This window comes from Ostrea edulis, chromosome 3 (genome assembly GCF_947568905.1).
Source record: "Ostrea edulis chromosome 3, xbOstEdul1.1, whole genome shotgun sequence".
NCBI classification, from domain to species: domain Eukaryota; kingdom Metazoa; phylum Mollusca; class Bivalvia; order Ostreida; family Ostreidae; genus Ostrea; species Ostrea edulis.
The window spans coordinates 89,664,003-89,678,526 of NC_079166.1; the positions used below are offsets into that span (position 1 = coordinate 89,664,003).

General features: G+C 35.1%; 1 protein-coding gene across 1 annotated transcript; it reads right to left on the bottom strand.

Moving 5' to 3' along the window:
• Positions 1 to 1,117: 1,117 nt before the first annotated feature.
• LOC130052990 (putative nuclease HARBI1) lies at positions 1,118 to 10,642 on the bottom strand. Its single transcript, XM_056159355.1, has 5 exons — positions 10,288 to 10,642; positions 2,736 to 2,887; positions 2,226 to 2,338; positions 1,838 to 1,949; positions 1,118 to 1,631 (listed from the first exon to the last, which is right to left on the bottom strand). The coding sequence occupies exons 1-5, from the start codon at positions 10,578 to 10,580 to the stop codon at positions 1,240 to 1,242; spliced, it is 1,062 nt and encodes a 353-aa protein (XP_056015330.1). The 5' UTR covers positions 10,581 to 10,642; the 3' UTR covers positions 1,118 to 1,239.
• Positions 10,643 to 14,524: the final 3,882 nt, after the last annotated feature.

Sequence of the window (14,524 nt, forward strand, 5' to 3'; positions counted from 1 at the left end):
ACCATATAAGTTTGGAATGTTATTTTCACAAAGCATGAGAAAATATACTGCCCATGCATATAATATAATAGTTTTCAACTGTAATAATGTTATGATTTAGTGGAAATTTACCCAAAATAGTATTAAGTAAAATTATTTTTTTCACACATGACAAACATATATATTAGTTTCTACCTTACTATTGTAAGTGGTTTTGATGTTGATCTTTTTAAATGAAAAATGTATCAAATCAATATATAATTGTTCAAATACTAATGACATATTAATTCTCCCTTCAATTCCCAATTGAAAAGGGAAGTTAACTCCCTATGGAGTAACTGAATTATATTTTGTTTACAAGATATTTTCAAAGTCTATTTGAAAACTACAGCTGATTTTTCAATGCAGTGGCTACAATATATCAGACTCGAATTTGATTCATTAATTACCTCTCAAAAGACTTGATAATGCAACTATATTCGTTACTTGTTCAATAGTGTAATTACTAGCTATAATTTTAATATGAATTTAATAAAAATGATATTTTCATAGTATATGAATAACAAGTGATTGTGAGGTCAAGTTGTGTTTTACCATCCATCCTTTCAGATTTAGATTAAACCATTTCAGTATTTTATCAGTGAGCATTGATGTACATTGTAGGCAATCTAATTGATAATGATAGAATTCATCAATGTCCATTTCATTCTATTATTTACACATGTATATATATTTGATGTATTACACTTTCACTACATTTGACATCGAAATTGTTATACATTTCTTGATGTACATCTATAAGATGATTGCATTTTCTAAAAATGATTAATATTTTTTACAATTTGTTGAAGATATTGTACACAATTAATGGAATAAAATAAATTTTATTGTTTTTGTGCAGTTTCCTTTCTTCCTCTCATTAAATCTTGTGAATACTTAGAACTCCTCTGTGGCCTATCAGATGGACTTGAAACTTGTACAATATGCTTCATTATAAAACTATAGAAAATGGAAGGGGGGACATCATTGTGATAAAACAATTATTTCAAGTTTTGTATTCCTATAGGAGTTACATGAGATTGATCACCTCTAAATATGGCTGTGAAAATGATAAACTGGTATACTTGTAGAACTGGAATAGATAGAGACAGGAAGTCTTTGGAAATGATAAAAAGATGTTTTGACCAACTAACTAGTACATATGTACCTCCGGTGACCTTGACCTTTGACCTTGATTGATATATTACAATCATAATTTGTTCATTGATTAAAACATTGTCTGGCAATGATATCCCTGTATGTGAAACCGTTGTTGTTGGCGTGATCAATCTCTTGGACATCTGGTCCAGCTATGAGTAGGTCATCAGCTGAAATGGTCACAATGTCCTGTCTCAAAATTCCTATATTATGTAGAACCACACATGCCACCACATATTGACAGGCTCTATCCGGTTTTGTCAGCAGACCAACTGCCAGGCATGGAAACCTCCTCTTTAAAATCCCATAAGTTTGCTCAATTACAACTCGTGTACGGCACAGTGCTGAGTTGAACCGCTCTTTGTGTCGTACATCATTGGTATTGTTGTAGGGAGTCATTAGATAGGTTTTGCATGGGTATCCAGAGTCACCAAGCAGCAAGCCATCATGCTGACTTGTAATTGTAAAGTGTGGCATATGTTCCTCTCCTATGAAAGATTATGTCTGAACAGATTCAATACATTGCAATTGGTTGATCATCTTTTAAGATAAGTGGTTCTGAGTTTATATACCTTTCTGAATTTATGAGTTACTTTGTGAAACCACGTCATTTACATCTATATCTTGTCTATAAGTTTTGATATATGACAAAAATATTTACCATTCTCAAACTGACGACATAGAGTACTTTCTCTAAAGACTCTGGAATCATGGCAAGACCCTGGCCATTTCGCCACACAGTTGGTTATAACAAAATTGGTGTCGCATGACATCTGAATTTTTTTTTTTACAATATTCATGAATATTGATACATTGCATATTACAGTCCAATGTAACTATCCTGCATGATACAAATGAATATTTATACACACCTCTAGTTTGATAAGTTTTTCAATATAATGGTCATGAGCAAAAGTCAACTACTTACCCACTCCTTGATTTTTATTTTTTTTTTTACAAATCATGTATCACCATAAATTATAGAATTTACACAATAACAGTAATGGGGAATGGAGAACAATGCGAAACAGTCTTTAAAACATATTTACCATAACATTTAAGGAATGATATCCTTTCCGGTTGACGTAGTCCGGTTCACTTTCTACTGGCGTCTGTATTCGAATAAATGTGCCATCAACACAGCCCAACACACCCGGAAACCCTACAAACAATACATTGTGTTATGAGGGACTGGTTCAAGTCCTAGGTGCATCTAAACACATTAGACTGTTAATTTTGATCATTACAAAGTGGTTAATTGGATATGGACAATACATTGTGTCTTTACCCCCCCCCCCACCTTCCCCTTAGCTCTATTATAAAATACCTAAACAATTCGTTATCCTTTAAGCATGTTTTCGAATTACATGTGTCAATGATAGGATTTTTTATAAAGTATGGATTTATAACCGCTATCTAAATAGGAGATGCGTTTTATTCAGTTTAGGAGGGTTGAAAAGCATGAACTGAAATGCATGTAGGACGAATAGTGTGGACTAATTGTCATGCGCTTGGAAATGTGAAGGTCATGTGAAATGGAAAGTAGCTTTAATTCATACCTGCGATGTTGTGGAACTTTCTCTTGGTATTAGTCGCGTTTTGGTCAGTTGGGAATATAATATAACGATTAGCGAGGCTAACTAACGCTGACGCAACCCTTCTAATGCATCTCCCAGCCGTTAACTTGGAGAGGTGTATTGAATCTCCAATAGCACGTATTCTCGAATTTTCCCGCGATAGGGGGCGCGACGGTTCTAGAGGTGGTTAACAGAGCGTTTGGTTTTCGCGTCATCGCTTGAGTGTAATGTAAACAATACCGTATATCGCCAAGAAACGTCTATTAAAGCAACAATGCCGCAATATTGCTGTGTCCCAGGGTGCAATAACTCAGGAGGACACAAATTTCCATCAAATCCGGAGCTACAACAGAAATGGGTCGTCGCTATCAAGAGAATCGACCCCAAAACGAAACGGTTATGGAGGCCTAAACATATCTGTGACTTGTACTAAACTTAAACACTGTTGGAATTGAGTTTGAAAGAAAACTCAATTCCAACAGTGTTTAAGTTTCGGAACAGCATTACTGATGAGTCGCCTCGAGCGAAGCGGTACAAAAGCAGAGAGGTCTGTGATGATTTATCTTTTCAAGAGCTTGATAATTTAAATATTCAATGTGAAACTGAAGTCACAACGATGGGGGAAAGTTCAAAACCAGAATCATGCTGTCCTAATACATGTGATGAGGAAATTCAGTGTGAAATTCCTTCATCAGTGAAATACTCAATCGATAATTTCTGTGTAGACGATAGAGCAATTTTGTATTGCACTGGGTTTGATGATTTTGACCACTACATGATGTTCTTCTACTGCTTGGGGCCTGCTGCATTTGAATTAAAATACCAATGCTCCCTACTACACCCTAAAGATCAACTGTTTATGACCCTTATGAAATTGCGACAGGCCAAAGATGATGTAGAGTTGTCATTGCTGTTCAAAGTTTCCGAATCAACTGTATCCAGGGTAATAGTCCAGTGGATAAATTTCCTGTACTTCCAATTAAAAGAGCTCAACATCTGGCCATCTAAGGATATAGTTGAGGAAACCATGCCAGTTGATTTTAAGAGGAAATTTCCGAAAACAAGTTGAAGAGTAATTCTTGATGCAACTGAGGTTCCTATTCAGAAACCATCGCATATAAACTGTCAAAGTGTAACTTGGTCAAATTACAAACATAAGAACACATTGAAAACCATGATTGGTTGCAGTCCTAAAGGTGCTGTTACTTTCATATCAGATTCCTATGGAGGTTCAGCAAGTGACCGGCAGATAATTGAAAAATAATGTTTGCTTGATCCAACCATAAAGATGTTTGAGAAGGGAGATAGCATTATGGCTGATAGAGGAATTATGATTCAGGATTTGTTTGCTTGTCGTGATGTAGCTGTGAACACACCCACCTTCTTGAAGGGGAAATCGCAGCTAGAAGCACATGAAGTTGTCAAAGATAGGAGAATATCATCAAAACGTATTCATATCGAGAGAATTATTGGATTAAGCAAGAGTTACAAAATTCTGAAACATGGCATACCATGCAGCAAAATTCTGTTAGGTTCTAGAAAAGTTTTCATATGTTTTGCCATATCTAATTTAAAGAAGTGTATTGTACACAAAAATGCATAGACTTTCAGAGCTTCCAGAACTTAAAGAATTCATTGAAGTCATGAATACATAGAATGTATACTTGTTACATGTACTGCTTGATGAAAGTATAATTTTGAAGATTAAGGGCATACGCAACATTTCTGATATTTCCTAAAAAAAACCCAAACACATTTCATCTGAATTGGAAGAGTTCATGTATGATTTCCGAAATAGGTTTCAATTTTATATTGTAGTTTGTGTATTGGCCTTGGTATTTCAGTGGTTGGATTAACTAGTAATTTAAACTATGCTAACTCTATAACAGATGTGGTAATATACCTCAAGAATTTTTGTAGAAACGAGATAGAATGTCATAAAAAATTATATATAATTTAAAAATGTTGCGTATGTCCTTAAATACCAAGTATGAAATAAAATAAGATAAAGAGACAACATTGACTGCGTACAGTAGTTCATTTAATTGCAACATGATACATAATGATTTATTCAGTATTTCATTAGTAGTTTAAAGTCAGATGTGACTGAATTCCCCAGAAATCAGAGGAAAACTGGTCAAAAAGGGAGGAAAACACCTCACCCTACCTGGAAAAATATAATTTTCTGCCACTTTAGATCGAATCCAGAGTGTTTCATTTTTTTTCGAAAATTGAGCAAATCAGAGGATTTCCTCTGAAAAGATGAAAAATCACACCCCTGTAGGGTCTATCGGATATATGCCATATGAGAAGAAACGTTCACAAAATCTTGTAACAGATGGACAGAAAATACAAAAACAATGTCTCCCCATGGAAAAGAGGTGACATAATTTATATGACCTGTTGCTTGTGACAAGCTGGCCCTGCATTTTATCATCATGACATCCAAAATTGTGTAAGTAACACCACATTCTAATAATGTGGTATTTTACATGTAAATTAGTACAAGTCACAGATATGTTCATAATTTTGATGCAATGAATGGTCTGTAATATTTCTCAAAAAATACTTTCAACTTTGGCAACAAAGAATGTTCACAGTAATATGTGTCAAGAGGGATTTTCTGAACAAAAAGATCCCTAAGAGTGAAAACAACAAAACAACAAAATTTTCTTTTGCTTATGTACAGCTGACCCTGTATTTGATCATAATAATTATGGGACTTTTTCAATACAACATTTTCATTGTCATCAAACATAAGATATTTGAAATGTGCTCCTGGTTTGACCATTTCATTTTTTCCACTGTAGGAGCATTTGACCTCAACAATTGCAGATTCATCCACAACTGCATCTGGGGATGCTCCCAAATATGGGTAGTCTAAACACACAAAAAGCCCACATTCTTTTGTTTTTATACAAAATTTGTCGTCAAACAATTTCAAAGCTTTTTTTTTCATAATTTTTCCCATGTAAAATACCTTTGGTTTTGATTCTTGAGCACATAAGGGAACTACATAACTTATTTGTATTGCGTCGACAAGTAGCCTTGCAGACTTCCCCAAATCGTGATGCAGTTAGCCTCCACTCCCTAGCCTCAAACCATTTCGAGTTTCTGCTCTGTCCTCTAGTTGACACTTCTATTTGGTGAATTTTGCGTTCATCGACCTACAAATATTTCATCATTTTTTAGAGAAACATTTATTAGACCTAGTAATTATATAAAATAATAACTTGTAATAATGGCATGTTCACAATGAAAATAAACTTTATGTATTATATATTGGTATTATTTAACATGAATTCATCTGGTAAACATAAATTTTTTTTACGTAATAGTATTTCTGCATCACGAAAAAAATTGTGAAAATAACATTATGTATCAATATTGTTGATAAACCCATGAAAAGGAAAAAGGGGAAAACTTTTTTAATCAATGCAGTTTTATACAAGATTTTCATACATTAATTTCTAATATTTTTTATACATGTCTTTAATAATTACCTACCATCAAAGCATTATCAAATATTTGTTCTGTAAGTGGCAAAGGACCATAATCATGCATCATGGACACAAACTATGTTTTAAAAGAAAAGAAAATTGCAACACTATCAAGATGATTCTTGAGCTGTCAATCATGTTTGTTGTGTTTAATCAAATACAAATGGTCAATTTTATAAAACCACTTAAATTGACAGCAAAATTCATACTTATATATGATGATTAATGCAAAGATGTGTGGTTATATAAAAAAGATTTTATACATATTTGTACATAAGCTCTCATTACATTCAAGACAATTATGCTGTGCTCTACATTAAGGGTTACATCCTATTCTGAACTTTATTTTCCCTGTTTTACATACATGTGTTCTTCAAATATACCGAGTACAGTACCTGAAAATTTGCTCTTGGGTACAGATACCGCATAGAGATATCTTTGGATGTCTGGCTGCAGTAGTTAGTAATAATGTTTTGCACCATTGAGTTGTAAGATGGATTGCTTCTGTGTTTGAGTGGCTTAGGATCCTCAAAAAACTCTTCATATGGCCTCTTTTTGGAAGGAAGATCCTCTGCTTTTACTGGAGAACCTGTTACATGTATATTCAAACATGTCTATAAATCAAACAATATTTTATTCAATACTGAATGGAGATGGGCGGCATGATGAACCTATATTTGCCCATGTCTGCAAACATGTTTATAAAAGAATAGGTTGCTTACTAATATTGCAATTTGACAGACAAATGCTAGGGACAGCACACTGACTGTAAAAAACTCATGGTTTCCTTAAACAAGAGGCTCATGGGCCACATCCCTGACCTGAGTCACCTTGGCCCATATTTAAAGATTTTCACTATATATTAAAAGGGTATAATTCCAATGTTATTTATTACAATTGTTTTGATTGGACAAAAATAAAGCTGAACAAGAGTTGATACATCAATAAATCCGAAAACGCGATGTATTCATACACGCCTGAAAACAAATAACATAGTGCAGGGAAACTATTCAAATTTTTGCAATTGTTAATAAGTGAATGAATTGGAATTATAAGAATCAAACATTTTTTTTGAAGAATTTATTGAAGTGTAAACTCCGGACATTTTACTCACAAACTTAACATAAAAGTGCTTCGCATTTACATACCACTATATGTACTCTTTGATCTATTGAAAGACATATGATTTTCTGTGCAGGATTTTGCAATTCTCAATGTCCCACTTTTTGCAAATCTCTCGAGCATGATGCAAACAGCCGCCAGGTGTTTGCAGGTGCCATGGGGCCCTCTCCCTGCTGGACATTCAAAATGTGTGCTCAGAGGGTCTCTTGAGATCCTGACTTTATATTTGTAGGTAACCTATCAAGTAGATATGAAAATAATCCTTTACAAAACCCACACAAATGTATGTTACTAGTGAAAATTGTGAATCAGTCTCTTTAAAAAGTCATACTAGTAATGTCTATTGTAAATTTGCTGCAGGTTTATGTCTGTCTAATGCTGTAAAATAAAAGCTGATGAGATTGGGCTGGGTTTTAATTTAGCCTAAATGGTGAAGCAAGTTTATTATATACAGAAGGATGTTAGTTGTGTATATAATGTTACCTCCATATCTTTGATATTCATTTCCCTCCACAAGCAAAATTAGGCCATGAAATTTTTTATACATGTGCATACCAGAGAATGCTACTGTCTGACTTACTTTTTGTTTCATTGAGGCGCCCACTATTCCTGTGAGGTAAATATCATCCTCAATGCAAACAGAACATGCCAAAACTTTGTTAGAGTCGAACATGTCTTGGCCCTTTACCAATGCTTTCAGATCTCCAGTACATTGTCTGTCATCTAATTAAAAAAAATCTAAATAATTAATATGATACAATATTTTTTACATGCTTTCATACAAAGGATATAAAAGGATTTTTTAATATGAATAAAATATGTGACAATTTTGCTGTTTTCTAAATTTGATCCTTTTGACAGAATTTTCCTATGATTCTCGGAACATTTTCATCACAAACATTTACAATACTAAGTTTGTGCAAAACACAAAAGGGCCTCTATTGTATCATATGTAGATCTTTCAGATTTAATAAATTCTTCAGTTTTTAATAGCATTCCTATATAACTTATAAATTGTATACATGTACCTGCTAATCGATATAAAAAATATGCTTCGATCTGTTCCCTTGTAGTTTTGGGGATAATGCACTTGTGCTCTTGAAGGATCTGTTTAAAGCCAGCCACTGGCCATCCAACATCAAGGGGCTCTGGTAGTAAAATTGGATCCTCCTTGAAATTCTTATTTCTATTATAAGCCTCCAATCTACCAATAAAATAGTATCTGATAATCATGCGTATACAACTTGTTTAGACCAAACAAGTTTCTTAATAAATTTAAAATAATACATGTCAATAGGGCATAGTATCAAAAAATGTTATAATTAGACATTCAGTACTTGGTTAGGCAAAAAAAAAATGTTTGTTTCAGGTTGCCTCTGATTTAAAAAAAAAAGGGTCGGTAAGTAGGTTTTTATTTTTTTTTTAAAATTATTTAAAAATAAATAAATAAATATGTGCCTTCAATGAAAATTTGATAGTTACAGTTGTTGTATAATGCGTTTAATAGATAAAAATGGGTTCAGGGCACAATATTTAATTCATTGACCAAATACACATTATGTGATTGAATTTTGATATATATACATTTACAATAAATGTCTTAGCATATATCAAAGTTGTCAGACACCATATACCAATTTTTAAAGGTGGTACAGAATATGCACAATAGTTGTGCACACTTTCCTACATGTATTTATTCATGTCAGAACATTGTGACTCATTTGTTTGTAATCAATGTGTCAGCTACTTCTATCCAAAACACAATATTCAACCACATACACAATATATTTGACAAAAAGCATTGCATAGTATATACTCCATACAATGTTTCTTAGGCTAAAGGCTACCCTTGCACTCGGGTTTGAGTGACTTTTGTACATGTGTATTCTTGTGGAAGTCCTATTCTTCCACCGGATAGTTCTTTATAATTACTTACATAACAACAAAGCAGCTTCTAAAAGATTTGCCGCCATTGTTGTCGTCGACACTTTTAGCTCTTAACAAAATGATTTTGAGTAATAGTTTGTACATCCATAAATTTAAATCGGAAAATTGAAAAAAATTAATAGGGTCAGTGGGTATATTTAGGGCCAGTCAGGCGACCTGAAACAAACATTGTTTTTTTATTTTGGCCTTACAAGTACGCATAGAAAATTTGATCTATAATTTATATACTCAATACATTTATCTAAAAACAATTTTCCTGAACTCATTTTTCGTTCAGTTTTGATGAAATTAAAAGCGCTGATCTTGGAATATTCACAGTATGATTTCATAATTACAGAATAATTCCATCATATTAATCTGTTGTACAGAAATAACAAAAGCACAAAGTTTATTTTTAGCGAAAACTTTCGAATCAAAAATATAGCATCGTGAATAAATTTTGTTCGTAATACCTCTGCAGTATTTCATCATAGATCTAAACGTTTTTTTAAAAATCATGAAAGAGCTCTACTTCTGTTATTTCTAAACATTCATTAACTATTTCTACTGAGGGAAAATTGGCTCAGGGGATTACATTAGAAGCAGGCAACTATACTTATTAACAACAACCAAGAACATCCAACTTCGTCCTTGCGGGACGTATGCACAACTCGGTAAACCTATGGCTATGTGATCAGCTGGTGATGAAGTTCAAGGTTGTTAACTTCATATCGGAAACGACTGGTTTATTAGAGGAAATATTTACCTGTCTATAAGATCCTGTTTTCGACCAGTTGTCACTGCACCTCTTTTTATCAGCTCTGCTTTTATCTGTGGGACTTTCCAACATGAATAACGCGAAGAAGTTTCATTCATGGCTTGTGAACTTACGCTTCCATATACAGACGCTTGAATTTAAGCGCACTTCTAACCACCTCTAGAACCGTCGCGCCGCCTACCGAGTAATGACGTGAATGCTTACTATTAGTTGATGGAATGCACCGGTCGCAACAAACCTCAAAAACACTAAAAGCTGTACCATTGGAGGTAGGGCCAACGATCTTCTTGTGGGATGGATGACGATGTCTTCTATTATACCACAGAGAAAAATAATGGTGGGTCGGCGGAAACGGTACCTTTCATAGAGCTCCTCGTATGTCCGCATATCGAATGGGTTTAAGCGATCCCTAAATACTCTTGGTCGGGGAAGACGTCTTAGTGGACGGGCATCACGCTGATCATTTCCAACTCGCCTCAAAAATGCAACAAGTGCGGCCATTTTGAATGAACTTAGCGACAATCTTAGAAAGTTAAGACAGCTCTAAGACAGTCTTAAAATTTAAGACAAAATACCAATCTTAAATCTAAGTGATTTTTTTGTGATCCACTTTAAGACCAGTCTTAAGATTTAAGTGCAACTTTATTGATTTAAGACAATCTTAAAGTTTAAGACAGTTTCATGATCCCGGGACCTGTTATAGCAATTTTACTGGTATTATGCTATGATACTAAGCACATATATTTAGACCTTAACTTTTAATTTAGAGACAACGTTATTTGATATTCAAATTTGATACAATTATCCTACAAAACCACCCCGCGGGGATCCGGGTTAGAATAGGTCCCCAGTACCCCTTGCTTGTCGTAAGAGGCGATTAAATGGGGGCGTTCCTTCACATGAGACCGCAAAAACCGAGGTCCCCTGTCACAGCAAGTGTGGCACGATAAAGACCCCCCCTGCTCAATGGCCATAAATACCGAGAATAGGCTTAAATTTTGCAGCCCTTCACCGGTAGTGGTGACGTCTCCATATGAGTGAAATATTCTCGAGAGGGACGTTAAACAATATTCAATCAATCAATCATATAACATATATAGGTATTCATAATGTACAGTGGATGCGAAAAGAGGTTAAATCCTCACATAGGGCGACATGGATTGAATGTATTTATATAATACAAGTTTTAGGCATAGCTAAGAAAGCGTTTGAGAAAAGGAAATTTACTTTCACATGTTTTAAGAAGTGTGATACTAGCAGATTAAAAATCATAATCAGTTTTTAAAAATACCAAGATGCACTATGTAAAAATCTAAGTAGGATTGATTCGAATGAACATTTCTTTAGAATGTGGGGTATATTGAGATTATACACTTAGATTTGATTTAGGTAATGAGGTATATACTTTTGAGATTTCATCAGGCGAATGAAAATACCTTCGGAATCATTTGTGAACATTGGAATGCTATGAGGCATATATGTGAGAATTTATCAAATGATTTAGAATTGTTTTCGAATTATTTGAGAACGTTCTTGAGATTGTCGAGAAATACAATTACATTTGATCGAGATGAAATGATGAGACATATTTCTAACATTTTATCAGAGGAATGAAAATTCTTTCGGGTTAATGGTTTTTAATGTTTTTCTGAGTGATATTGTGTGGTGACACGTCTTCTTAGATGTCATTTAATAAAATGGGACACTTTTCACATATAAAAACGAGTTTCTTCCGTCGAAAGTTTACATCGATGTTAATCTTGTGTGGCCACTCTGTTATTCTCTGACTCCGACACACTTGGGCTTTTATATATGGAGAAATATAGTTCTATGAAACTGGAATTATTAGCACTCAAGTGGTCAGTTAGCGAACAATTTTCTGGACTACCTTCTTGGATCGAAATTTATTGTGTATACTGACAATAATCCGTTAAGTTATATCCACAAAGCCAAGCAGCGTGTTGACGTAACTACAATGCGCTGGATCGGATAATTGGCTCAGTTCAACTTCTCGGTGAAATACCGTTCTGGAAGGGTCAATCGAAATGTGGATGCGCTGAGTCAACGACCTATTTCATCGGAGAAAGAAAGTGTTGTGGATACTCTAAACAGGATTACGCAGAGTACATCGTTGGAGGTGTTAACGGGAAGCGTGAACTATATTGGTGAAGAAGCAGCTAACGTTCAGTTGCGTTCCGTGTGTGCGACAGCTACATTACCTGGATTTATCCCAACAGACATTGCGGCACTCCAGGAACATAATCCGGTCTTAAGTAGAGTGCGTTATTGGATGGATCGAGACGATAAACCGTCAGTTTCTGCCTTGGAACAGGGGACACAAAAGTGTCAGGAAACTACTTAATCAAAGAGACAGACTATTTGTTGAGAACTCTATGATATTCAGGAAAATTCAAGATGAAACAGGAGAACAGAATCAGCTTTTCCTTCCGGAAGTTCTAAAACAAAAAGTTCTACAGAGTGTTCACAATCATGCGGGACACCAAGGCATTGAAAGGACATATTCATTGCTAAAGAAAAGATGTTTCTGGCCAAGCATGCTACAAGATGTTCAAAAATGGTGCAAGTCCTGTGAGAGATGTTTGATAGGGAAGGCTCCCCTTCCTGCCATCAACCCCCCAGTCAGCAATCTTTTGGCATACACACCCTTAGAAATTCTCGCTATTGATTTCACAGTGTTAGAAAGGTCGTCGGATGGACGTGAAAACGTGTTAATCATGACGGACATATTTACCAAATTTACGCAAGCTGTAGCTTGCAAGGATAAAAAAGCAACAACTGTGGCAAAAATCCTTGTTAAAGACTGGTTTGTCAAGATTGGCGTTCCAGCACGTATACATAGTGACCAGGGACGAAACTTTGAAAGTTCCGTTGTCCGAGAACTGTGTAATTTTTATCATATAGAAAAATCACGCACAACGCCTTATCACCCCGAAGGCAACGGACAATGTGAGCGATTCAATCGCACCATGCATGATCGCTTAAAAACGTTACCACCAGAAAGAAAACAGAGATGGCCGGAGTATCTTCCAGAGTTGATTTACATATACAACTCCACAGTGCACTCATCTACGGGATACTCTCCACATTTCTTGTTCTTTGGTCGAGAACCTGTCTTACCGGTGGACTTCCTCCTTGGAACCAGGAATTCGTCAAGTAGTGATGCTAACGTACCTGTATCCTTTGATGATTGGTTAGAGAGCCACAAAAAAGAGGATGTGTGAAGTCTACGAGTGTTCATCCGCTAACTTGAGGAAATCGGCTAAACAAAGGAACAAACAGAGGAACAAAAAGGCTACAGATTCATTCATTCCGATAGGAACCCGAGTTCTAACGAAGAACAGAGTTCTTGGACGCAACAAGATACAAGACACGTGGTGTTCTACTCCGTATAAAGTTGTGAAATATCTTGGTGATAATGTGTATTCTATTCAACTCGCGGATGGATCTGGTCCAATCAAAAACGTCACTAGGAAGGAAATTCTAGACACCGGTGAAAAAGTGACCGCTAGTAGTGATGATTCTGAGACGGAGGATTCAGATAGTGATTACATTCCAGAACAAATACAAGAAGTAATCCAGGCTGAGGAGTAGTCGAGTCATCGCAAAACAGACGAAGAGTTCGTTGAACCAGAACAGCCGCGCCGTAGTAAACGAACAACGGCTGGAAAACATTCCAATCCGTTTAAATTACCGCAAAGTGTCGTGTCGTCAAACTCTTGTTATCAGATTTCGGTCCAGAATTCGAACTTTAAGGAACTTTGTGAATCTTGGTGTTACATTAAGTGCAACCCTTCGTGATTCTTGGACTAAACAAAGTCAGATTCGAGACATAGTTTAGAGTGTCTTGTGCAGAAAGAAATATTGTATATAGATATTTTAAAATTTATTTTTGATGTCTATGTTTACACATTTTTAGAGTTGAAGTAAATTTTCCCATTGCTGTGGTAGGCAATGATAAAAAGTGGGGAGATTTGTAAGGGGGGAACATTTTTTATATAAAATAATATAAATTGTATCAGATGGGATTCGAACCGGGTGACGAGATGCGGTCGTGTGTTATGGACGATAGGCGTTAACCTCTGCGCCATTGAGACGTTGCAACTACGTAGATATTTTTGGTATTTTGTGTGTCTGATAATTATTGCAAAATTAATTATAACTGACGTTTAAGAGTATCATATTTTATTGATTTTGGTAAAAATATCTCTTGTTGAGTTAAAATAATTTCGTGTAATATTTTTCACACTTACTGACTTATGAAGACGGTCAGTGATTGGTCAGTGTGTGTAATAATAGAACCTGCTATTGGCGGTATTTTTGCACGAGATACAGAACAACGAAGACGTGTCTGATGTTGTGTAAGTTTTTGGTGATATATTTGTCATTTTCAAGTACACAATAATTTGTCAGTGAATATTTTGAGT

Excerpts from the sequence above, each read along its gene's own strand:
- LOC130052990 (XM_056159355.1), bottom strand. The coding sequence starts at position 10,580 with ATGGCCGCACTTGTTGCATTTTTGAGGCGAGTTGGAAATGATCAGCGT. Across the intron at positions 2,888-10,287 it reads ACCGGTGCATTCCATCAACT|TATTGGAGATTCAATACACC; the intron begins AATAGTAAGCAT and ends GAGAATACGTGC. Across the intron at positions 2,339-2,735 it reads AAAGTTCCACAACATCGCAG|GGTTTCCGGGTGTGTTGGGC; the intron begins GTATGAATTAAA and ends TATTGTTTGTAG.